Raw genomic sequence first — 25,605 nt, forward strand, 5'->3', positions numbered from 1 at the left:
TTAGTAAATCGGCGAAGTAACGAAATGACGTCACACTGGTGAATTTTCGCCACTTCGCCCTTTAGTAAATTTGCCCCATAGACTCCATTTTATCCAAATAATCCAATTTATACATGATCAAAACTAAGATATAAATAGTGATGGGCAAATTTATTCGGCAGGCACAAATTTGCGGCAAACTTAGCGTTTCGGCGATGGTTAATGTACACCCATTGACTTTAATGTTTCACAAATTTTTCATGGCGAAGCGAAACAAATTTGCCCATCTCTAGATATAAATAATCCTTATTGGAAGCAGAACCAGCCTACTAGGTTTAGTTAATGTTTATATGATTTTCTAGTAGACTTATAGTATAAAGATCCAAATTACGAAAAGATGCCTGGAAAACTCCAGGTCCTCAGCATTCTGGATAACAGGTCCCATACCTGTACTACTATACCTGTACTACAATTTAATAAATCCCAAAGTCTCACTGTAACAGTGTTCTACGTGTCTACTTGTTTAGCAACTGTGCTAAAAAAAGGGAAATCATTAAACCCATAGGGGGTTATTTACTAAAATCCCAAATGTTCTGGTGTGTAAAAAAAACTTGATAAAATCATGAAAAACCCAGAATCATACGATATTTTCAGACTTGATGCCCGAAAACTCCTATGTTTTTGGATTATTGCACAAAAACCATGAATTATTTGGAATATTGTACAAAACCCAGTGCAGATCATGATATATTCCAATTGTAAAATGGCCACCTGCTATTGACTCCTACAAAACCTCAACAGGTTTGAGATGGAGTATTTTTTCATTTGGACTTTTAGCAGCCTTGGGGTATAAAAAATCTTAAAAAAAAATCGTACTTTAGTAAATAACCCCCTAACTTTTGGGTAAAACAGATTGAGTGAGTCAGCACCCAGAGAGTTTCTTTCCAGTGCCAGTGGGAAAAAGTTGCGGTATGACTGTGGTATGCAACAGAAAATTCACACAGAAGTTAATTTGCATTGTTTTTGTTGTTTACAGTTACAACCCCGTGCTTGAAATATGGGACAAATTTTAACATTTTTAAAGAAATTAGCTTTTCTATCATGGTATTCTTTTTACTTAAAGGAGGGCGGGTGATTTGCATAACTAAAAAAAATGTACTTCTTTTTTTACTTGCCACAATTAGAGGCAGATAGAGGTACTATAGCAGTGCTATAAAATCCCATTAGAACTGTAGTATTAAGCACCACTAAAGATAATTGAACTGGGTGACAGAGGTTCTGAGAATGCAATCTCTGTGAAATAAGCATGAAAAGTTAAATGACTAATTACATTGTCTTTCAGTCACTGTATTCAGATTCACATTCAGTAAATGTACAGAATTTACAGTAACGGCATATATTGTTAATTGCAAGGCACACAAGCAAATTTTAAATGCGTCATTAATTGTACGCTAAACTTCACTTTACTATACTATAAAGTCACCCAAACCTTGCAGTAAAAATCTTTTCAATTACATTTATTGCGCCTGTTGCAGGATTATTGCTCAGCTTCTCACATTTAAAAATGTACTTTAGTACTTTCCCACTTACATTTAAGCCCCTGGGAGCTTAGCACCTGTACTGAGTTATAAATGAAGGGTAAGAAAGTATAAATGAATGTAGTAGGTAATGTATGTCACTATATAACTTACTGCAATGTACATTTCACTGTGGCATGCTAGGATGCCTCAGGAAGACACTAGGAAGATTGTAAATCATGTTTTTTTTTATCAGCTGTATTGGATTTAAAAGTTTTGAAATGCCTTTGGTGGGTGCAAGAAGAAAGTTACCAGCACTCACGGTCTTAGTTTGCAGGAAAACCTTGCTTTATTTCAGTGCGGTGATGCCAGTGTTTTTTGGTGGGTTCAAGGCATTTAGAGGCAGATTTATCAGAGGTTGAGGTGAATTTTCGAATGAAAAAAATTAGAATTTCGAGCTATTTTTTGTGTACTTCGACAAGGGAATAGTCCAAATTCAATTTGAAAAAATTTTTTTCTGTCTCTTTAAAAATTCGACTTCGACCATTCGCCATCTAAAACCTGCCGATTTGCTGTTTTAGCCTATGGGGGACCTCCTACATCCTATTTGGAGTCAATTGGTGGAGTTTGAAAAATCTAAGTTTTGTTTTTGGAAAAACTTTGAATTTAATTCGATCGAATGCGCTATTCCTTCGATTCGAACAATTCGAATTCAACTGAATACAGACCTATTCGATCGAAAATGGACCTATTCGACCCCAAAAAAACTTCAAATTAATTTTAGTTGGTCTTTTTGAATTAGAATTTGGAAGTGTTTTCAATTGAAAATTTGACCCTTGATAAATAGAAATAAGAGCATTCAGTATAGCAAAGAATTGGTCAAGATGTGGAACAACAATACAAAATGTATCACAATTTTGTGCATCTTTTAATGTATATACTAAAACACAGCAGAATTGAGCAATCATTAGCATTACCATTACAAAATCTCCTGATTTGTGTATTCTGACATTTTGTCCCATAACATTTTAAAGGCACTGCAGGCTTAGAATTCTTTAACACTCTGATATTAATATTTATAAGCTATCGAGCAACGTGGGAATACTAATGGAGAAAGAGAATGCAACATAATCATATCTAATGTTCTCCCTGCAGACGTTACTAATGTATGCTTATATTGGATCTTATACAGAAACTTTCACGTTTAAAAGCAGCTAATTACGGGCAGATTATATAGGTCATTTTGGCCTTGAGCCTGTGGCTCTAAAGGCCCATAATAGACGCTGCAATCACTAGAACAAAATGATTCTGAAATTCTGATTTTGTCAAAATAATTACTTCTGGACTGCCAAACCACAAAACAGCCTCCAATCTATGGTGCATTGTAGGGGTATTGTAGGTGAGGTCCCCAGTACTGTTAGGCTGTGCCATAACCTGGTCAATACACTGCAATACTTACTAAGGAGAAGCTTGGCCTAATTATGTGACACAAGAGAGAAAAGAAAAAGAAAAAAGATTGTGTGCTCTATGTAGCAAGAGAGAGAAAGAGAGATATGACCAGCAACCATTTTCAGCTGGTATAGCCCACTTAGTTGGGTCTCCATAATCATTTAATATAGTAAACAAATGGATTTTTGAAGTAGTTGTTGCTGAAACAGTTTTCTGGTACACTACAAGATTAACATTATTTTATGGCATATAGAACATCGTTAATAATCATATCAAAAGTACTTAGTATAGATACAGCATTTTAATGTTAAAAACACATTTTTATGATGAAAATAGATGAAAAAAATAAAATAAGTAAAAGCTGCCAAACCTTGATACCAAGCTCAATATTCTCTCCCCCATACACATCCATTCCTGGATCTAGAAGTCCAATTTCTCCAAAGAATACCCTGTTCACCACAAAAGAGCATCCGATCATTGCAGGTGTCCTGTATCAAATAAATACAAAAGAAAAAAAAACAAACAAATACATTTAAGTACTAAATACTAAATACATTTAAGTTATATTAAGTAACTATAACCCAGTGTAAATATGGTATTTATCTCTTAAGGAGGGTCAAATGTGCACTACAAATTTAGACGGTTTTTGTGAAGTATTTAGTGAGCCCTTGCATCAACATTGTAAAGAATGTACATTTTTTAGAATGTATCAGTGTGTAGTGAATATCATGATTCTTACTGAATGTAAGAATAAGCTACTAGGCCTCAAGAATGTAATATGCGCAATAGTGATGGGCGAATTTATTTCGTGATTCGCCGTCGGCGAATAAATTCACAAAACCGCAGCGAAAATTGAGATGAATTTTTCGGCATTTCGTGGGAAAATTTGCGCATTTTTCGGCGAAGCGATATGCCCCAAATTCGCCCATCACTAATGCACAATTAAAATGCAAAATAAAATAAATTAAATGTAATTAAAAAGTAATAAATTAAATGTAATTAAAATGTAATAATGATCTGCTGAAGAATATTACATGTTTAAAAGGATATTTTACACAGTAACATATTAGTTTTCAGACTTTCTTCGGTTCACAAAAAGGTTATAGATATTTTTGTAAACCTGTCTACAAAATGTAAAAGAACAGCTGAAACTAAAGGGCATGTTTTTATGTGAAAGATTACTTTGGACTGTTCATAAATATTTAAAATGCCACGTATTTTCAGAAAAGCAGATCAAACGAAAAACTCTTAAAGATTCAGAACGGGGCTTTTTGGTCTTGCAGTTCTTTTTGCAGAGGGCAAGCAGGGTTTAACAAAAGAAAACAAACTTTTTTCACTGAAATTACTTGTTTTTGAACATCAATTTTTTTTTTTGTCCCCCAACCAGTGTCGTTATTATGGTACGATTCTCTCGGAAACACTTTGCATTTCTGATTTAACCCATAAGGTGTTTACCCTACCCAAGCCTGATGTCACTTAGCATCCACTGGAAAAGTGTGCGCGATACTGGTTAAAAAGGGGGAACCAATATTTTAATAGTGATAACAGTGCCGGGGACATTTAATACAATGTATTTCCTTTTGTAAAAAACAGCTCAGTGAAATGCTCTTATATTTGTATTGCCTTTACCTCAATTTTAGGAAGTGCTACTCCACTGGGACCCTGATATTCCAGTAAGAGTGAATAGTTCCATACCTCAAATGCTTCCCACCCCAAAGGGCAAGACTATATTTACATAAAAGCACTCATAGACTCATACTCATCCCACTGATTTTTCATTGAACATGTAGCAGTTTAGCTTCAGTATAACATACAGATCTAAAATGTACAATTGTTGAAAAGTAAACTTCAGATAGTGTCCTTATTTATCTCACATCGACCCAACTACAGCCCAGGTGCTGTTTAAAGGGAAAAGATTGTTGATTGCAGCTTCTAACTTATTTTTACAGGTTTTATTATATTTTTAATTATTTTTTTTATGAGCTACTGAACCTAACCATGTTTGCCTGGCTAAAACCAACAGTTACTGACAGATTTCATCTGGTATAAATGATGCATTCCAGAATGACTTTGCAATGCATAATAAAAAACAAATGGGAGTTGTTTACAATAGGAAATAATATTAGGATAGGGAAGTATAAAAATAAACTATTTATATCTCAAGAACTAAGAGACAAACTTAATAAAACCTAAAGCTTAAAGCTAAAGGAAAGGTTAAAACTAGGTAAGCCTTTATCAGAAAGGTCCACCTAAATATACCAGTAAACCCACAAAGTGATGCTGCTCTGAGTCCTCTGAAACACAGCATTTCTTTCCTTCTATTGTGTACACATAGGCTTCTGTATCAGACTTCCTGCCTTCAGCTTAAGCCTCTTTGCCCTGGGCAAGAACATGCTCAGTTTGCTCCTCTTCCCCCGCCCTTCTCTGCTGTAATCTGATCCCAGAGCTATAAGTGAGCAGGGAGACACTCATGCTGGAAGTGATGTCACACTAAGCTAATACTGCAGCTGCTATCCTAAACAAACAGAGAGCTTCTAGAACTTTTTACTTTTTTTTAGCTTTTTTACTTTTTAAGTATGGTAAACCATTCTACAGAATAAATATAACATTCTAGCTTGCACTATTGCAATTAATCTATAGACAATAAAATGCCTACATAGCTTTCCTTCTCCTTTAAGTAAACAACAGAAAATTGTGAAATTGCGAAAAAAAAAGTGTAAGGCATGCCTGTTTGGATTGCTTTGTATGGTGAAGCCACACCTGTGACATCCAGAGAGCATCTCCATAAAGTTGAAGGAAGCTTAGGTATAAATGATATGAGTTTATTAGTACAATAAATGGCTTCGCTGCTATTCATAGTCAGAGTGAGCTGGGAAAAATCTCTCTTATAACTCGATCCAGAGGGCCAGTTGCTTTCATTTGCAACCCTCTTCAGTGAACCTTAGACACTAATACAACTTTCCAAAGCTTCATATTGTAGCAACTGGGTGTAGTCAGCACTCACCAAGCTTTTTGCACTCAAAAAACCAGATGCACAATACTCGGTCCCTATTCCAACCGACAGCAAAGTAAAAAATCAGCACAGCACCATTCACAATTTTCATTTGAATTGAAAAAGTCTAATAGACTTTTTACAAGACTTTCTTTATGGCTTCTACCCTTCCAATGGACCACAGCTACTGTATATATAACATACTGGAGGAAAGCCTATATTATAAAGCTCTATCCTGGGTTAAAACACACACATAATTAAAAAGTCTGCTATATATATATTCTGTTATAAATAATGCAGCAAGCTAGTGAAGATATACAGCATGCATCTTGTATAACCAGCCTAATCAGAAATGCTCTCTTACAGTACTTAGGACTAGAATCACTAACCTTTTAACATGAATCATTGTTTGGACAATTCCAAAAGGTGGCTGAGGAATCTGACATTTGGCTCCTTTCTATATTTTTCTATTTATTACTATATTACATTTTCCAACTGGAAAATTTTAAATTATTTACAAAAAAATGATTAAATGGTCTGTACTGTCTCAACTTGTATTACATTGGCAGCACTATCAGATGCATGTTCACAGCATATGTATCAAAGTCTATTGACTAAATTTCTGTTGGCATCAGTATTAGTTATTAGTTTCTACAATAATACGTGTGGGATTCAGAAAGTTCAATCAGAATTAATGAATCATTAGACTGCAAGAAACAGCTACACACAAGGAGTTAGATGTCAAATCTAGAAAATACATTCTTGCCAGAACTAAGTTTACTTCCTGATTTAGATGTGAGTGTTCAAAGCAAATTACTGTGACTAGCTTACTGTATGAAGATGTTTATATTTACTGTGGCTCTATGTTAGGATCTTGCTAATGCTAGCACTTGTTTACAAACTCCATTTGGCATGAAAAATATTAACTTGCAACTTCAGATATTGTGGAAGACAAAGAGTCCATTTACTTGCTAATATCACTGCTTGGAAATGTTTTCAAAGATTGGAGCCAAGTGCTGTTCAGTAGTCAATAAGTATGATATAAATGTTTCAGATATTTTCTTTTGTCATGAAGATATGGCTCATATTTTGTTATCCAGTTTTTCCATATAATTATCCTTTGAAAGTGAAACTCTTGGAGGCTCCATACAGTGAAGTTTAATGGTGCAGCTGAACAAATGTGATGGGGCTCAATTTATCATTGTAGCTGTTTCCTTTACCTAACTGCTAAAACTTCTTGTAACCATTATACTACTCCATCTTGTTAATCCTGAAGTGAATAAAGAACAGGCTTCCAACTGATCCATTTGATATTTCATAAATATAGCTATAAATATTGACATCATTCCAGCCATTAGGCACAACAGGCATATAGGGTTTCGGAAGGCATCCGTATGAATACTTGAAAGAAGGCTACCATCAGCAAGCATAAAACCCACAATAATATGGAGTGGGCAGGTGGAAGTAAAAAAAATCTCAGTTTTACTTAATTGTGCATATGATCCTTGGCACCTTAAACTGTATAAACACAATCTTGGTAAGTCAAACGAGCCATTGGTAAAAGGTTGAAGAAAGTAACTTGGTGTTGTTAGGTGTATACCCAGGCTGGTGAATTTTTCAGTGAAGAGGGGCTCCGGGCTGGAGTACATGGACAGTGGACAGTGCTTTACAAATAAGCACCTCCAATGATTTTTACTTTTATGCACATGGTCATGGTCTTCTCCTCTATGCTTCTGTCAGTTACCTGAACATAGGGACCAACTCACAATAAACAGTATAAAGAATATAAATGTCATGATACAAGGATAATTCATTATTGATTCAGATTTTCACAACATGCAACTCAGAAACCAGTGCAATTTGCATCTGAATTTTAAAATCATCCGTGCCACATACACTTCTATAACAGTCAAACCTAATTTTCTGCTTGATGATTTGCCACAGCACACTAAGCAAGTCTGTGTCACTGAACCTCATAGCAAGATCCAAGATGGGGAGCTACCGTTGCAACTAAAGACCTGGATCACAGGTCTGCTGAATTTTTAGGCTGTTGCAATAAGTTCAATATATAAAATACAGCATTTCTAGCAGTGTTCTTTTTTTTAGGTTGTTTTTTAGGGTTTAGTTCTCCTTTAATTTTTACAGGTGTCTAACATGTTATAGAATGCAATACTTACTTGCACAAAAACAGACATACAATGTTCAAATCAAGTATATATTTTTGATTCATAGTTTGGTCACGATTGGATATTACAATGGCAGTTTTGGTGCTGTGCTCTTGTGTTCACATTATGCTGATATTTAGTCCCATGATCCAAAGTAGAGATGTCGCGAACTGTTCGCCGGCGAACTTGTTCGCGCGAACATCGGGTGTTCGCGCTCGCCGGAAGTTCGCGAACGTCGCGCGACGTTCGCCATTTTGGGTTCGCCATTGTTGGCGCTTTTTTTTGCCCTCTCACCCCAGACCAGCAGGTACATGGCTGCCAATCAGGAAGCTCTCCCCTGGACCACTCCCCTTCCCTATAAAAACCGAAGCCCTGCAGCGTTTTTTCACTCTGCCTGTGTGTGCTGAAGAGATAGTGTAGGGAGAGAGCTGCTGCCTGTTAGTGATTTCAGGGACAGTTGAAAGTTTGCTGGCTAGTAATCGTTTTGATACTGCTCTGTTATTGGAGGGACAGAAGTCTGCAGGGGTTTGAGGGACATTTAAGCTTAGGTAGCTTTGCTGGCTAGTAATCTACCTTCTACTGCAGTGCTCTGTATGTAGCTGCAGTGGGCAGCTGTCCTGCTTCTGATCTCATCTGCTGACTGCTGCAATAACAGTAGTCCTTGTAAGGACTGCTTTTATTTATTTTTTTGTTGTTTTACTACTACTACTACTACTACTATAAGAGCCCAGTGCTATTAGTCTAGCAGTGTTGGGGAGTGGGACTGGTGTGCTAATCTGCTGCTCCTAGTAGTTCAGCAGCACCAACTTTAATTTTTTTTTTTAATATTCATTTTTTTTTTATTTTACTTTTTTTATTTTACTACCGCTGTAGTAGTGTATAAGTTGACCTTTTAGGCATTATTTGCCCTGTAGGCATTATTTGCACACTGTTTTCTTCAACCCGCCATCTAGCTGTGTGACCTTGTTCACATTCTGTCTAAATATCCATAATATTACCGTCTCCAGAAAAAACACCGGAGTGACTTTTTTCAAGCAGCCATAATATATTTTACGTAATCCGTATCCACCGCTGTAGTAGTGTATACGTTGACCTTGTAGGCATTATTTGCACACTGTTTTCTTCAACCCGCCATCTAGCTGTGTGACCTTGTTCACATTCTGTCTAAATATCCATAATATTACCGTCTCCAGAAAAAACACCGGAGTGACTTTTTTCAAGCAGCCATAATATATTTTACGTAATCCGTATCCACCGCTGTAGTAGTGTATACGTTGACCTTGTAGGCATTATTTGCACACTGTTTTCTTCAACCCGCCATCTAGCTGTGTGACCTTGTTCACATTCTGTCTAAATATCCATAATATTACCGTCTCCAGAAAAAACACCGGAGTGACTTTTTTCAAGCAGCCATAATATATTTTACGTAATCCGTATCCACCGCTGTAGTAGTGTATACGTTGACCTTGTAGGCATTATTTGCACACTGTTTTCTTCAACCCGCCATCTAGCTGTGTGACCTTGTTCACATTCTGTCTAAATATCCATAATATTACCGTCTCCAGAAAAAACACCGGAGTGACTTTTTTCAAGCAGCCATAATATATTTTACGTAATCCGTATCCACCGCTGTAGTAGTGTATACGTTGACCTTGTAGGCATTATTTGCACACTGTTTTCTTCAACCCGCCATCTAGCTGTGTGTATTATCGTTTCCAGAAAAACCAACTGAGTTTTTGTTGTTGTTGTTGTTTTTTTAAAAATAATGCCAGGCAAAGGCAGGCCGCCACGCAGAGGCCGTGCTAGGGGCCGTGCTGCTATGCAATCCTGTGGCCCTAGCAAATTGCCCAGTTTTAAAAAGCCAATGACCCTGAACTCCCAAAATGCTGAAGAGGTAGTTGACTGGCTTACACAGCACACCCCATCCTCTACCGTTTCTAACTTTACCACAACATCCTCCTCATCCTCCACTGCTATGGCCACCCCACGTAACACTTCCTCCACCACCGGTGCCCCTTCTTCACTGGGGTCAGAGGAGTTATTTTCCCATGAGTTTCTTGAACTGAGTAATGCGCAACCATTATTGCCAGAAGAAGATGAAGGAGATGAGGACCTTACACCAGATTTAATTCTGGCAGAGAACACGATAGAGATGGACATAATGAGTGATGAGGAGGAGGTCCCCGCTGCTGCTTCCTTCTGTGATGTGTCAGAAGAAATTGATGCATCTGAGGAGAATGATGATGAGGAGATTGATGTTTTGTGGGTGCCTAGTAGAAGAGAGCAAGAGGAGGGTAGTTCAGATGGAGAGACGGAGAGTCAGAGAGGCAGTAGGAGAATAAGACTTAGAAGAAGCAGGGAGGACAGCCCGCAGGGATCAGTAGGGCAACAACATGTATCGGCACCTGTGTTCAGCCGGCCAACGCACCCGCCATTGCCGCCTATACCGCCAACTCCGCCAACTTCTACTGTTACCGCCAGATCGCACACTTCCAAAAAGTCAGCAGTGTGGGATTTTTTTAATGTGTGTGCCTCTGACAAAAGCATTGTAATTTGCAATGAGTGCAGTCAGAAACTGAGCCTTGGTAAGCCCAACAGCCACATAGGTACAACTTCTATGCGAAGGCACATGAGCGGCAAGCACAAAGCACTTTGGGAGCAACACCTCAAAGGCAACAGGCAAACTAAAAGCCACACTCCTTCTGGTCCAGCATCTTACTGCTCTACCTCTGCTCTCCTTGACCCGTCTGAACCACCCTCCACTCCGCCTTCCACCTTGACCACCTGTTCCCATTCCCAGTCATCTGCCACCAGCCAAGTTTCTGTGAAGGCCATGTTTGAGCGTAAGAAGCCAATGTCTGACTGTCACCCCCTTGCCCGGCGTCTGACAGCTGGCTTGTCTGCACTCTTAGCCCGCCAGCTTTTACCATACCAGCTGGTGGACTCTGAGGCCTTCCGCAAATTTGTAGCAATTGGGACACCGCAGTGGAAGGTACCCAGCCGCAATTTTTTTTCTAAAAAGGGAATACCACACCTGTACCAACATGTGCAGAGCCAAGTTACCGCATCTCTGTCACTTAGTGTTGGGCCAAAGGTCCATATGACTACTGACGCATGGTCCTCCAAGCATGGTCAGGGCAGGTATGTCACCTACACTGCCCACTGGGTGAACTTGGTAATGGCTGGGAAGCAGGGAATGGGTAGCTCAACAACAACAGTGGAGTTGGTGTCACCACCACGGATTGCACGCGGTTCTGCCACCACCTCTACTCCTCCATCGCTCTCTACCTCGTCTTCTTCTTCTTCTTACTCTGCTGCTGGGTCCTCCTTCTCCTCCTCCACACCTGTGCACCCCCAGCTCCCCCTAGGCTATTCGACGTGCCAGGTACGCCGTTGTCACGCTGTCTTGGGGATGACGTGCCTGGAAAGCAAAAACCATACCGGATCTGTACTCCTGTCATCTCTGCAGTCACAGGCCGATCGGTGGCTGACCCCACACCAACTGCAGATCGGAAAAGTGGTGTGTGACAATGGAAGCAATCTGTTGGCAGCGTTGAGACTAGGCAATTTAACACATGTGCCCTGCATGGCACATGTGTTAAATTTAATAGTCCAACGTTTTGTCTCCAAGTACCCAGGATTCCAGGACGTTCTCACCCAGTCCAGAAAGGTGTCGGCCCATTTCAGACGTTCCTACACAGCCATGGCACGCCTTGCTGACATTCAGCAGCGCTACAACATGCCAGTCAGGCGTTTGATTTCTGACAGCCAGACTCGCTGGAATTCAACGCTCCTTATGTTGGAACGTCTGCTGCAACAACAAAGGGCCGTCAACGAGTACCTTTTTGAACTGGGTGGTAGGACTGGATCTGCACAGCTGGGGATTTTTTTCCCCCGTTACTGGGTGCTTATGCGCGATGCCTGCAGGCTCATGCGACCTTTTGAAGAGGTGACAAATATGGTCAGTCGCACCGAAGGCACCATCAGCGACCTAATACCCTTCGCTTTCTTCCTGGAGCGTGCCGTGCGACGAGTGACAGATGAGGCTGTAGACCAGCGTGACGAGGAGCTGGAAGCGCACGATTTCTGGTCGGAATCACCAGAACGAACCCAGGCACCTGCTGCAACGCAGGGAGAGGTGCCAGAAGTGGAGTCAGAGGAGGAAGGTGGCTTTGTGGAGGAGGAGGAGGAGGACCAACAGGAGCAGGCTTCCCAGGGGGCTAGTGGTGACCTTTTGGGGACCCCTGGTCTTGTACGTGGCTGGGGGGAGGAGACCGTGGATGATGCAGTCCTTGATAATGAGGAAGCGGAGATGGATAGCTCTGCATCCAACCTTGTGAGAATGGGGTCTTTCATGCTGTCATGCCTGTTGAAGGACCCCCGTATCAAGAGGCTTAAGGAGAAGGACCTGTACTGGGTCGCAACGCTACTAGACCCTCGGTACAAGCATAAAGTGTCAGAAATGTTACCAACATACCACAAGTCCGAAAAGATGCGGCATTTACAAACCAGCCTGCAAAACATGTTGTACAATGCTTTTAAGGGTGATGTCACTTCAGGAACTCATCAACATTCCAGGGGCAGAGGTGCCAGTAATCCTGCCACGAGCACACCTGCAAGGACAAAGCCCTTTGGCCAGTCTGTAACGTCAGACATGCAAATGTTTTTCTGTCCAAGGCAGCGCCACAACCCTTCTGGATCCACCCTCAAAGAACGCCTCGACCGGCAGGTAGCGGACTACCTGGCATTAACTGCAGATATCGACACTCTGAGGAGCGATGAACCCCTGGACTACTGGGTGCGCAGGCTTGATCTGTGGCCAGAGCTGTCACAATTTGCCATGAACCTCTTGTCTTGCCCAGCCTCAAGTGTGCTCTCAGAAAGGACCTTCAGTGCAGCAGGAGGGATTGTAACTGAGAAGAGAACTCGCCTAGGTCACAAAAGTGTCGATTACCTGACCTTTATTAAAATGAATGAGGGGTGGATCTCGGAGGGTTACTGCACGCCGGAAGACTTGTTCTGACTTCTATGCAGCTGTCCTTCTCTTCAAGCCTCATGACTCCACACACAGCTGTCCTTTAGCGTCCTCCTCCTCCCTCCGCCACCGTTACAAACTAGGGTGCAAACCCTACTGGTTTAATTTTTTCTGGCCTCTGTGCTTCAGTGGCTGCAACCAAAAAAACTGGGCAAACAATGTCTACAAGGTCAACGTATGGCAAAAAATGACTATTTTCAGCATTTATATGGCATATTTTTTCTGGCAACTGTGCTTCAGTGGCTGCGTCCAAAAAAATGCATATTTTCAGCATTTATATGGCATAATTTTTCTGGCCTCTGTGCTTCAGTGGCTGCAACCAAAAAAATTTATATTTTCAGCATTTATATGGCATAATTTTTCTGGCAACTGTGCTTCAGTGGCTGCGACCAAAAAAATGCATATTTTCTGCATTTATATGGCATAATTTTTCTGGCCTCTGTGCTTCAGTGGCTGCAACCAAAAAAATTTATATTTTCAGCATTTATATGGCATAATTTTTCTGGCAACTGTGCTTCAGTGGCTGCGTCCAAAAAAACTGGGCAAACAATGTCTACAAGGTCAACGTATGGCGAAAAATTACTATTTTCAGCATTTATATGGCATATTTTTTCTGGCAACTGTGCTTCAGTGGCCGCGTCCAAAAAAACTGGGCAAACAATGCCTACAAGGTCAACGTATGGCAGTTGTTTAAAGAGAACAGTAGATTACTAGCCAGCAAAGCTACCTAAGCTAAAATGTCCCTCAAATCCCTGCAGACTTCTGTCCCTCCAATACAGAGCAGTATCAAGCAGATTACTAGCCAGCAAGCTTACTATCATCTGTCCCTGAAATCACTAACAGCTCTCCCCCTACACTATCTCTTCCAAGCACACACAGGCAGATTTTTCAGATACATTTTTGCCCTTGATCCCCCTCTGGCATGCCACTGTCCAGGTCGTTGCACCCTTTAAACAACTTTAAAATCATTTTTCTGGCCAGAAATGTCTTTTCTAGATGTTAAAGTTCGCCTTCCCATTGAAGTCTATGGGGTTCGCGAACCGTTCGCGAACCGCTCGCATTTTTGCGCAAGTTCGCGAATATGTTCGCGAACTTTTTTTCCGACGTTCGCTACATCCCTAATCCAAAGTACTGGAGAGTAATAGTTTTTAATTAATCTTAGTAAATGCATGCACTTGGTATAGTTAGAAGTGGTATCATGAATTCCATGGTCTTTTCCATAGATATTCAGTAAAGGGGACCCATAAATACTGTAGTACTAGCTGATGCCAGGTCTGGGCCAAGCTGACCAGGCACCCTAGGCAACCCGGCTGGCCACCAAGTTACCCCCCCCGTGTGCATGGGCCATAACAGAGGGGAGGGCAGGGGAGGAAGGGAGGTAGGGGTGAGTGACAGAGGAGAGGGAGGGAGAGGAGGGAGGGGAGAGTGGCAGAGGGAGCACGACAACCCAGAATAGGGGTAGGCAAAAGACCCTTTAACAGGTACCTGCCCAGCAATTGTTGCACTCTAAGGAGGTGCCTCTTCTGCCTACTAGTGATTCGTGAATCTGTGCCATTTCTCAGAAAAATATGTAAATTTATTGCAAAATTTGCGAAATGGCAAAAAAATTTATGAAATGCATTAAAGTCAATGGCCGTCAAAATAATTTTAACACATGTCAATTTTGATGAGATTGACAAATTTTATACGCGTGACTATTTTGTCCAAATGCATTAAAATGAATGGGCGTCTGAATCATTTTGACAAGCATCATTTTTTATGTGTGCGACAATTTTGACTTGTGACAATTTTATTTGACGCAACGGATTTTTCGCAAATTCATTTGCTTGCTGTGAAATGCGGAAATTGGCCATAATTTTGTGTCTGACGTATTAATTTGCCCATTAATACTGCCTACCACTAGTTCTGAACCTGGCTGATGCTGAAATACAGGGATTACCTTTAGTGCTGCCTCTGCCACTTGACAGCAGCATGCAGTACACTAAATTACTTTCCACATCCATATTGACTACAGTTCACCATATGCTCTAAATATTGCTAGCAAAATAAAAGCTAATTGCTGAGGTGCTTGATAACATGTTGGGCCAAAGCCTTAAATGACCACCATGTTATTGCAATATATTCATTAAATAATTCTACAATCAATCTACAAAGTATTTGGTTAATCAAAAGTAAATTCTTTAAATAACATGCTTATTAAAAAAACGTGCAGCATACAGCAGTGGAAAGTAATACGTAATATAAAACCGGTGCCAATTCAGACATATTTTTATTTGAAATTAGCAGTAATTGAGAATGAGAAATGAAGAGTTATGAATAACCTGGAACACTCTATTAAATAAACTTCAGGACACATTTGCAAGATGAATGGTCATATTAAATATTTTGAGAGACAGGTCACAACACAATTTTGAGTCTAAGTACATGCTAAGATCCTAAAATATCTAATATATTCACAGCAAGGTTCTGTTCTTCGATGCTTTATAAACCAATTGAGTCACTCTATTGGATGCTGAATTTTGAATCCATCCAACAGAAGCTGCACATTACCATTTTTAATTGCAGTGATGTCACAGCTAAAATTGATGTGAAATCAATTCTCACTGATTCTTAAACATTTGGTAAAATTGGTTTGGTAAAATAATTTGAAAATATCATTCTTCAGTGCAGCAAACTGTGTAATGAAAAATGCATACTCTATTATTCTAATATATATATATATATATATATATATATATATATATATATATATATATATATATATATATATATATATATATATATATATATATATATATATATATATATATATATATATATAGTCCAACAGAAGAGATCCGCACTCTCAGGTCTTATAAAATCTTAAATTTGTTTATTAATAAAAATGCATTATTATATATATATATATATATATATATATATATATATATATATATATATATATATATAGTCAAATACAAGAGTCCTCTGCACTCAACCCATTATCAATATATTTAAGACAGCGACATTTTGTGCATACTGCTACTGAAAAATGCCTTACCCTTTAAACAAAACAGGGATTGTTTGTCCATATATTGCAATATATTTAAGCTGGCCAACTACGTCAAAGTCATCCCATATCTGGCCAGTCCTATGCTCAATTTTATCTGATTCATTAAGAATTCTATTGCTTCATTATACATTTTACAAAGGGACTAGGTATTACCTGCAACTTAACTTGCTGCTTTCAAAGTAAACCTCCCATACTTGGCTGCCCTTTTATTAGACACCAGTGGGATCACCTGACTATAGCTGGGAAGGGTGGGAGCTACAACAGGGAGCTGGTCACTGCTCCTGTATAAACTATAACAAACAAGGGAAAGTTGTGCTCACCACTATGGACAAACAATCCCTGTTTTGTTTAAAGGGTAAGGCATTTTATAGTAGCAGTATGCACAAAATGTCGCTGTCTTAAATATATTGATAATGGGTTGAGTGCAGAGGACTCTTGTATTTGACTATATGTATTTTGTGGTCACAGCCTCATTGCACCCCTGCCTAATGGTTTTAAAAAAATAGTGGTGAGCACAACTTTCCCTTGTTTGTTATATATATATATATATATATATATATATATATATATATATATATATATATAAAATAAAAAGCAGGATGCAGCACTCATAGGGACTTGACGCAAAAACCAAAAAATCTTTATTGGACTCAACGTTTCGATCGTCAGGAGAAATACAGCGAATATAAACCCACAGATCCAATACTGGCAACAGGCCAATAACCTAGTCAACAGTGTGCACCTTGGATTTGGGAATATATTTATATATATATATCATATCTGATGCCAGCCATTCGCATAACCAATGGAGTTTATAAGACGAGAGGCAGCCTTAAAGTGCTCTAGTAGCAAGGTAACCTTATGCCTGCTGTGTGCCAGTTGTAAAAATTCGAGTTTTTTCCCTCTAAAAATTAGAATTTTTCTCCTTAAAAACTCGACCAGAAAAATTTGAGGTGTAATAAATAGACCCCTCAGTGTACCCCCACTATGTACTTTATATTGTATTGCAGCAAAATGAGTAATTTAGATGTTATACAACTTTGTTATAAGTTCCTAGCCAAGATTATTATAATTGTTTTCCTATTAAGAACCTATCCAATCTCTAGGCAATTAGGATTACATCTGAAATGGTTCCATTTTGTAATATAATATCTGATATTTTATTGTTTCAATTTCACTGAGGTCTTGCAAATGGGTTGTGCTGAAATCATAAACATGACCAGAATTGGCATCCATGATAGGCACTTAATGCTGGAACCGTTTCAGGAAAACAATTAGCTTCAAAGACTAAAGTGTATGAGTAAGCGAACAGCATGAGAACAAATTGGGAGAATGAAATCCCAGACTTCTCACGAGAAAGAGAGAGCATCCAGATTTATCTACAGAGGCAGTATTCATCTCCTATGGGAAAACTGTTTATAGTGTTATGCTTTCAGCACAAAGATGTTTCTATTGCAGAAATATGAATATGGTTATGAGGAACACTGAACAGTATATGTAGCTTCACAACAGCCCGTACAAAACTATGTATACAGTGCCTTTAAAAACGAAGACACTGGACAAATTCTCTCACTTTACTGATATCTTATGTTTTACGTTGATATTTTAATTAAAGGCACTGTAATCCATAATTAGAATTTTCAAAAATAATGGATAGTCTTAAATAAAATTGACATGTACACATGCCAAAATCTAGTGGCATACAGTGCCCTAATGGCCATTGACGTTTTGAAAAAAAAAAAAATCATGAAAGTAAAGTCATTAAAGTAAAATTTTCCTGGGACCATTCAAGTTTGGGTACTTTTGCATGTTCATTTTCTATACAGTATTCCAAGATTGCTTTATGTTTTTCCACCAGGTTCCTAGTGTTAGGATTTTCTTATTCACGGTTTTGCTACAGTCATACTAAAATGTCATACTAAAATATACTATACAGTCACATAAATGTGCCGGGAATGTATAGCAACCAAACCGGTACACAAAAAATGTAATTCTATTGCATAATTATAATGTATAGTTTTCTAAGGCATATCTTTAAATGTATATGTTGTGCTATTTAGATGACAATCTGACAGAAGTCCAAAAAAAAGAGCGATTCAAGAAAAATATCTTAAAAAATTGTACAATCCAGGTTTTCCCTCAATTTTATCTAGTTTTTCCCTGATTAAATTGAGCTTTTATTTTTTTTTAATAATACTGTAAATAAGGTCAATTTGTGGATTTTAGTTTGGTCTTTAAATTAAATAATACAAAAAATGTGGGTTTTGATAAATAATCCGCTAAATGTTCATATATATATATATATATATATATATATATATATATATATATATAGTGAATAAAGTACCCCCTTTTGTAAAATATAGGGATATTATAAGTTACCGAGGAGTTTCATGACCATATAAAAACACGAGGCCGAAGGCCGAGTGTTTTTATACAGGTCATGGAACTCCAAGGTAACTTCTAATATCCTCATATTTTACAACTGGGGGTACTTTATTTATTATAATACACAAATTTCAATGAGTCATGTGACAGAAATTACATCAGAACTCACTGTTTATAACTGATGACATCAGAACTCACCGTTTATAAGGATATAATTTACAGGATATTCATGGCTTTTGTGTATTATATATATATATATATCCAAAGAAGATCAGCACTCTCAGGGCTTAAAAATATGAAAAAGATTTTATTGAAAATAACACAGCATAGGACGAACGTTTCGGCCTTTTTCAAAGTGCTGAATCTATCAATGTACATGCCTTATAACTACTAACTGGCGGGAAAAACAACAGCTGTAGTGATATCACTTAATTAGCATCTGAGCCAAGTCTGTTGCTGAACTACTCAAATTACATTCTTGTTGCAACACTAAAATCTTTATGCTATACTAAAATCCTTTTCAATATCAGTACAAAGTAAAAGCAAGTTAACAACAAGATACATTGTAACAGTGTTTTCTTCAACAAAATAGATAATGAAAACAGCTTGCATTGTAGATATAGCAAGTATACTTTGTAACAAATCATACACAGATTACTTAAAAGAAACACTTGGTTCATGCTGTTACTAATGTATCAATCTCTGAATGGTGTTGAGGGTCTAACATATGATCTATCTCCTCTATTACTGAATCAATTAATAAGTACTATATTATATTCTCGTGGCCCCTAGCTGTAATGCTGCTGAAAAAATACATAGAAAAACACAACCTCCATGCTCAAATCCCATAAACTTTGTTAATGGTAACTGATTACTCCTCTATCCAGGTAAGTGGAACATGCGTATGCCATCCAATCATGTGTCAAAACCCATCCTAGCCCAGTAGTACATGTATGAGGAAATATGTGAGCTAATTTTGAAGTGTATGCATATACAAAATATTAATGTGGTGATATAATTAAAAACAATAACATGTGTTTCACCAATATTAGTGTGCATGATATATATATATATATATATATATATATATATATATAAATATATATATATCTATATATATCTTTTTTTCAGATATTAATTTGATAAAAAATAATGAAATGTAGTTTGTTTTAGTTCTTAGGTTTTAGCACTTTTAGCTCACCTTTACTTTGTTCCCTTTTCATGAACACATACTTAATTACAGTACCAAATGCTCTTTTCCATGTGACCTAGCATATCTTGAAAAGCTATTTGGAAAAAATCGTTTTCACGTTTTCTTGCAAGAATAGCAGAGTATCTTTAAGCAGTTGTTGTTTGTAAGTTGGAGAGAGGCCACTCAACTTTTGAATTTGAACAGATGAAGCAGCTGCCAGGTATTTCACAGCTATAACACCTCAATTATTTTATTGCCATTAAAAATATCTTACTTCAGCTGTCAAGATAATCAGCTGTGTAAATCATATTCTTTTTTTTTTAAATTTAAATAAGTGTATAATATCTTGATATATTAAATTAACACACACACACAAATAGATTGGCTTGTATGCTTGTAGAAAGCTTGTAGAAAAATGATGAGTCCGAAAATGCACATATTACATTTTCAGTAATCTAGCATGGAGGTGATCAATACAATGATGAAAAGAAGAGTGAACATTCTAGAAGGCCAACCAAAATCCTGCATTGCTTGAAGTAAAACAACACAAAGCCACGATTCTGAATACATAATATGAAAATCAGATAATATACATTAGGGAAAATGCCTCCACATTGAACAATATACTCATCCTATATAATTCAGTCTACAGTTTCTTAATACAAGGAAAACTAAGGAAATTAATTAACTATTAAAAGCTTTTCTCTAAGGAAAACTGGCCAACTACTCTACAGTCAACTGTAAAAGTCATGTAAAATAAAAGGCCTTAAAACATCTTTTTTTTTTACCGTTGAAGAGTTTGAATAATTATAGCAGCATTACTGCTACTTGAAAAAATGTTTTTTTGATAAGGTAAATTATGGGAGGATAGGATTTGTTTGAGATCAATGTTTACTTTTCATAAATGTTTCTCCTTGCACAGTACAACATACTGTAACTGTAGCTGAAGGATTCAAAATGACTGTGCAAAGATACATTTAGGGGGTTATTTATCAAAATCTGAAAAGGTATCAGTATTTTCTGAAAACTACTCCGACCTAATCCGCACACATTTTTCCCCATATTCATCAATACATTTTTCCAAAAATTTCTTGTGTGGAAAAAAACCCCTAGAATCGTACAAACTTTTCAGATTTGTCACCAAAAACTACGACTTTTTCAGATTTGATGCCTGAAACTAGGGATGTCGCGGACTGTTCGCCGGCGAACTTGTTCGCGCGAACATCGACCGTTTGCGTCCGCCGAATGTTCGCGAACGTAACGCAACGTTCGCCAATTTGGGTTCGCCTTAGCTGGCGCTTTTTTTGCCATTTCTCCCCCAGACCAGCAGATACATGGCAGCCAATCAGGAAGCTCTCCCTCCTGGACCACCCCCACACCCCCTGGACCACTCCCCTTCCATATATAAACTGAAGCCCTGCAGCGTTTTTTCATTCTGCCTGTGTGTGCTTGGAAGAGCTAGTGTAAGGAGAGAGCTGTTAGTGATTTGAGGGACAGTTGATAGTAACTTTGCTGGCTAGTAATCTACTTGATACTGCTCTGTATTGTAGGGACAGAAATCTGCAGGGATTTGAGGGACATTTTAGGTTAGGTAGCTTTGCTGGCTAGTAATCTACCTTCTACTGCAGTGCTCTGTATGTAGCTGCTGTGGGCAGCTGTCTGTCCTGCTGCTGATCTCTCATCTACATCTGTTCTTCAAACCACTGCCACCTAGCTGTGTGAGCTTTTTCACATTCTGTCTAAATATCAATAATAATACCGTCTCCAGAAACACCACCTGAGTGACGTTTTCCAAGCAGCAATAATATATTCCGTATCCACTGCTGTAGTGTATACGTTGACCTTGCAGGCATTATTTGCCCAGTGTGTTCTTCAAACCACTGCCACCTAGCTGTGTGAGCTTTTTCACATTCTGTCTAAATATCAATAATAATACCGTCTCCAGAAACACCACCTGAGTGACGTAGTGTGATTTCTGCCCTTTACAGCACAAAACGCAGCGCTGTGTCAACAATGGATTTTTTAGAAACATATTTGCCATTGTCCAGGTCGTTGCACCCTTTAAACAACTTTAAAATCATTTTTCTGGCCAGAAATGTCTTTTCTAGCTTTTAAAATTCGCCTTCCCATTGAAGTCTATGGGGTTCGCAACGTTCGCGAACCGTTCGCATTTTTGTCCGGACGTTCGCGAACATTTTTTCCGACGTTGGCTACATCCCTACCTGAAACCTTCTAGTTTTTCAGAATTGACACCCGAAGCCATGAAATCTTTGGATTATTGAATGAAACCAATCACAGATCAAGATATCAATGGGATGTCTGCCATTGATTTCTACATGACCGTGGCAGGTCTGATTTGGAGTACTGAATTTGGAGTTATTGAATATATCTAAAGTAATCTTTATATCTTGATTTTGAGCTTAAAGCATAGCATATGGCAAAAACTTAGATGCTAAAATAAAAAAAGCTACCTTGCAAAGACCGAGCAGAAGAGATTATAGGTTAATGTACTGTACGTTTAACAATATGTTCCAGGCTTCGTTCTGCCAATTTAAGCAGTTAGTTGCTGTACTGAAAGGCACAAAATGCAGAAAATAAAATTAAAATGTCCTTTGCAAGGTAGGAATAATTATTTCCATTTCAATAGAATGTATTAGAAATGTATTTCACTGTAAAATGTAGTCAGGAATACAATTCTAAATAGACTTACTTCTGATCAGACCATAATAATGATCTGGGAATTGATCATCTGGAGATCATAAATTTGATCAGCTATGAAAGTACAGTGACAATTCAATTAATTCAGTATTGAATCTAACTGCTATCAATTGAAGAAACATAAAACCACAAATTCCCCTTAGATGCCTTTGATATATTCTGATTATTATTATATATTATTATATATTGATATATTCAGCCATTCTGTGATAGAAAATCCTGAAAAATATTGAATTTGCCTATTACATTGACTTGATCTGGTCAGTTTTATAAATCTGTAGTGATGGGCAAATTTATTCGGCAGGCGCGAATTTGCAGTGAATTTTCGTGATTCGCCGCCAGCGAACAAATTCGCGAAATGCCCGCAAAACTTCGCCAGCGTCTCAAAAAAAATTTTCGCCGACGTCGGAAAAAGCGTTGTTTTGCTAATTGTTCGCCGTTTGGCAAAACGCAGCAAATTCACCCATCACTATAAATCTGTCCTAAATCCGGAAAAATGCAAAGTTTGTATTGAGGCAAGCTGACCAAAAGGGACAAAGTTGAGACTTTCAGCTATTCTATACTAATATATACATTTTGGGGCACAGTTACTAAAGGGCGAAGTGACTAACGCTGGCGACGATTCGCTATGACGTCATTTCGTTACTTCGCTGATTAACTAACGGGCGCAGGCGTCACTTCGCTAGCGATAGACGCTAGTGTTGCTTTGCACTCTAACGCCAAGCGAATTTTCGCTCTGGCAAATGGACGTAAGTCAGCAAATTCACCAAGATGCAAATTTTACTGAAAGTTGCCTCATTCGCCAGACTTGCCTTCGCCAGCTCAGATCAGGCGAAGTGCAATGCAGTACATAGGACTTCTTCAATTTTTAGTACAACATTTTTCTAAGTCCCAAAAAACACTGGCGTCTTTTACTTTTTTCAGAGTGATAGCCTGCAACGGTCGATTAATTATTTTTTTGGGTAACCGGGTTCCCCCCTACATTTTCTAACATATGGAACATAAACTATACACTGGGCTCATGTGTAGGGCATTATAACAACTCAATTTTTTTTATTAAGTCAATGATAGCATTTTAGGTTGGTTAATAACTTAAGGTTGAGGTACTGGTTCCCTGTCTGTGTATAATAGCTATTAAATAGTGCCATTTCACTTTATTTTCTTCAATTGCGAACGGTGGCCCCAAATGTTAGCCATCATGCACTCCATTTCCCTCATGTAACTTCCACCCTCGTATATATGTAAGCTTTGGGGGAATAGGTTTTTCTAGTGGGAGGTAGTAGATCATCTCAACGCAGTTAGGATGAAGTTTGTAAGTCTCTGTTCTATGGCAGTATGATCTAAGATAGCCTTGCCCACTAAGGTTTTGTATATATCGAGGGGGAATGTAGACAGAATATTATTCTGTATTTTAATAAATTATATTTAACACTGTCATATTTATTTCAATATGTATAATAATTTCAACATTTAATTCCACCTCCAAAGACTACAGGAGGAAAAGGCTTTATCGATGACTATGGTGCACATGAACATATCATACAATTTATGTCAGTGATGTAAAAGGATTTGGCTATATGTGCCAGATTTTTCAATTAAGCCTGCATGTTGGAGACTAAGTAACCTAATTTAATGTAGGTAACTTATAACTAGGCCTTTAATTATTATTATTACTATTAAAGATTAGTTCATGAGGCACCCCTGAGGATAGGTCCCTACATATCCTGTGCTCCTAGTAATTATGTCCCTGAATATGCTGTAGAAATGTGGGGATGTGAGGTATGCAAGCAAGATATTTCTTTGTAATGCATATTCTATTCTACTATTAAAAAGAAATTATGAAACAAGAACAAGGCTTCTTGAATAAGGCCTGGAATTCTGAATACTATATTAATATATATCTATGTGTACGTAGTGTAGCATAGACTGATTGGATATTAGCAATTTTTGAGTAACACCCACCTTATCTGCTTCCACCTCCCTCCTATCACCCTCCAACCATCCTTCGGTTTGTAAAAAAAGTTTTTATGCACACAGCCAAAAATAAATAAATAAAGGAAACCTTGGCAAGGCCCAATGATTCTAGTGTATAATAACAAACCAAGGTCTGTAAAGAATTGGATTGTTGTAAAATAAGTTTTTTGAATGGCCTGCACAGAGAACTGCAAAAAAGCAATATAACTAAAAATTCTGCATGAAATGGTACTTTATAAAGACTTTATAAAACAACACCATATTCCAATACTGACCAACAAAGAAGTTTTAGTGGGTATTACTCAATAGAGATTACAAACTAAAAATAGAATGGGGCTAGAGACAGAAAGCACTGAGATAGTTAAGATCAAGAATAAGAAAAGTGAAAATATTGCTCTGAGTACTGAACTAGGAGCAAAGCTGTGGCTTATAAAAAAGCTACAGAGAAGCATCTCTAAAAAGAATGCCACAGAAGAGCTAATGAGTGAAGTGAGTAATGACTGATAAGTAAGAAATGTTTTAACACATATGGACTATATTTGTCTTTGGCTGGCCATACACTAGGTCCCAAATGAGCAGATCTTTCCCTGATGTGCCCACCTTGAGGACCAAAAAATGAAATCACAACAAATAGAATACAGGCTGTCAGGACAAGGGCCACATCAACGAGCCAAGTATTGGTCAAACAGGCCCATCAGAGGGTCCCATAACTGGGCATATAAATTGCAAACTTTGTCTGAGTGGTCCAAACTGGCAGCTTTAATCTGCCACTGTATGGCTACCATCAAGCAAGGTAGCTCTGAGACTTCCAAATAGAAATGGCTGACAAACAAAAAGTTGAGACCTGTGTTGCATTTAGGAGAGTTCAATTTTAGTGTAGAAGTGGTATAGGAACATATCAATTATTAACTGGCCAAGATAGGATGTTTACAAACAAAATAATAAGGGGTCTAAGAAAGAGCAAAGGTGGTACTAAAAGAATAATCTGAATAATAATAAAAAAGATGTGAAGGATGAATGATGGCATCAAAAGTTGCTGAGACAATAATATATATTAATAATGACAAGTGGCATTTGAGTTCTACATACAGCAAGACATTGTAAGTAATATTAAAGCAGTTTCTCTGGAATTAAGTTGCCAAAA

General features: G+C 38.0%; 1 protein-coding gene across 1 annotated transcript in view; it reads right to left on the reverse strand.

The window, feature by feature from the left end:
- The window catches only part of galnt17.S (polypeptide N-acetylgalactosaminyltransferase 17 S homeolog), a 160,600-nt gene that overhangs the window by 42,139 nt on the left and 92,856 nt on the right, over positions 1-25,605 (reverse strand). Inside the window, exon 7 of the mRNA XM_041584122.1 lies at positions 3,316-3,433. Coding sequence (XP_041440056.1) covers positions 3,316-3,433 — 118 coding nt within the window. The remainder of the gene's footprint in view (positions 1-3,315; positions 3,434-25,605) is intronic.

This window comes from Xenopus laevis, chromosome 2S (assembly GCF_017654675.1).
Source record: "Xenopus laevis strain J_2021 chromosome 2S, Xenopus_laevis_v10.1, whole genome shotgun sequence".
Lineage (NCBI taxonomy): Eukaryota > Metazoa > Chordata > Amphibia > Anura > Pipidae > Xenopus > Xenopus laevis.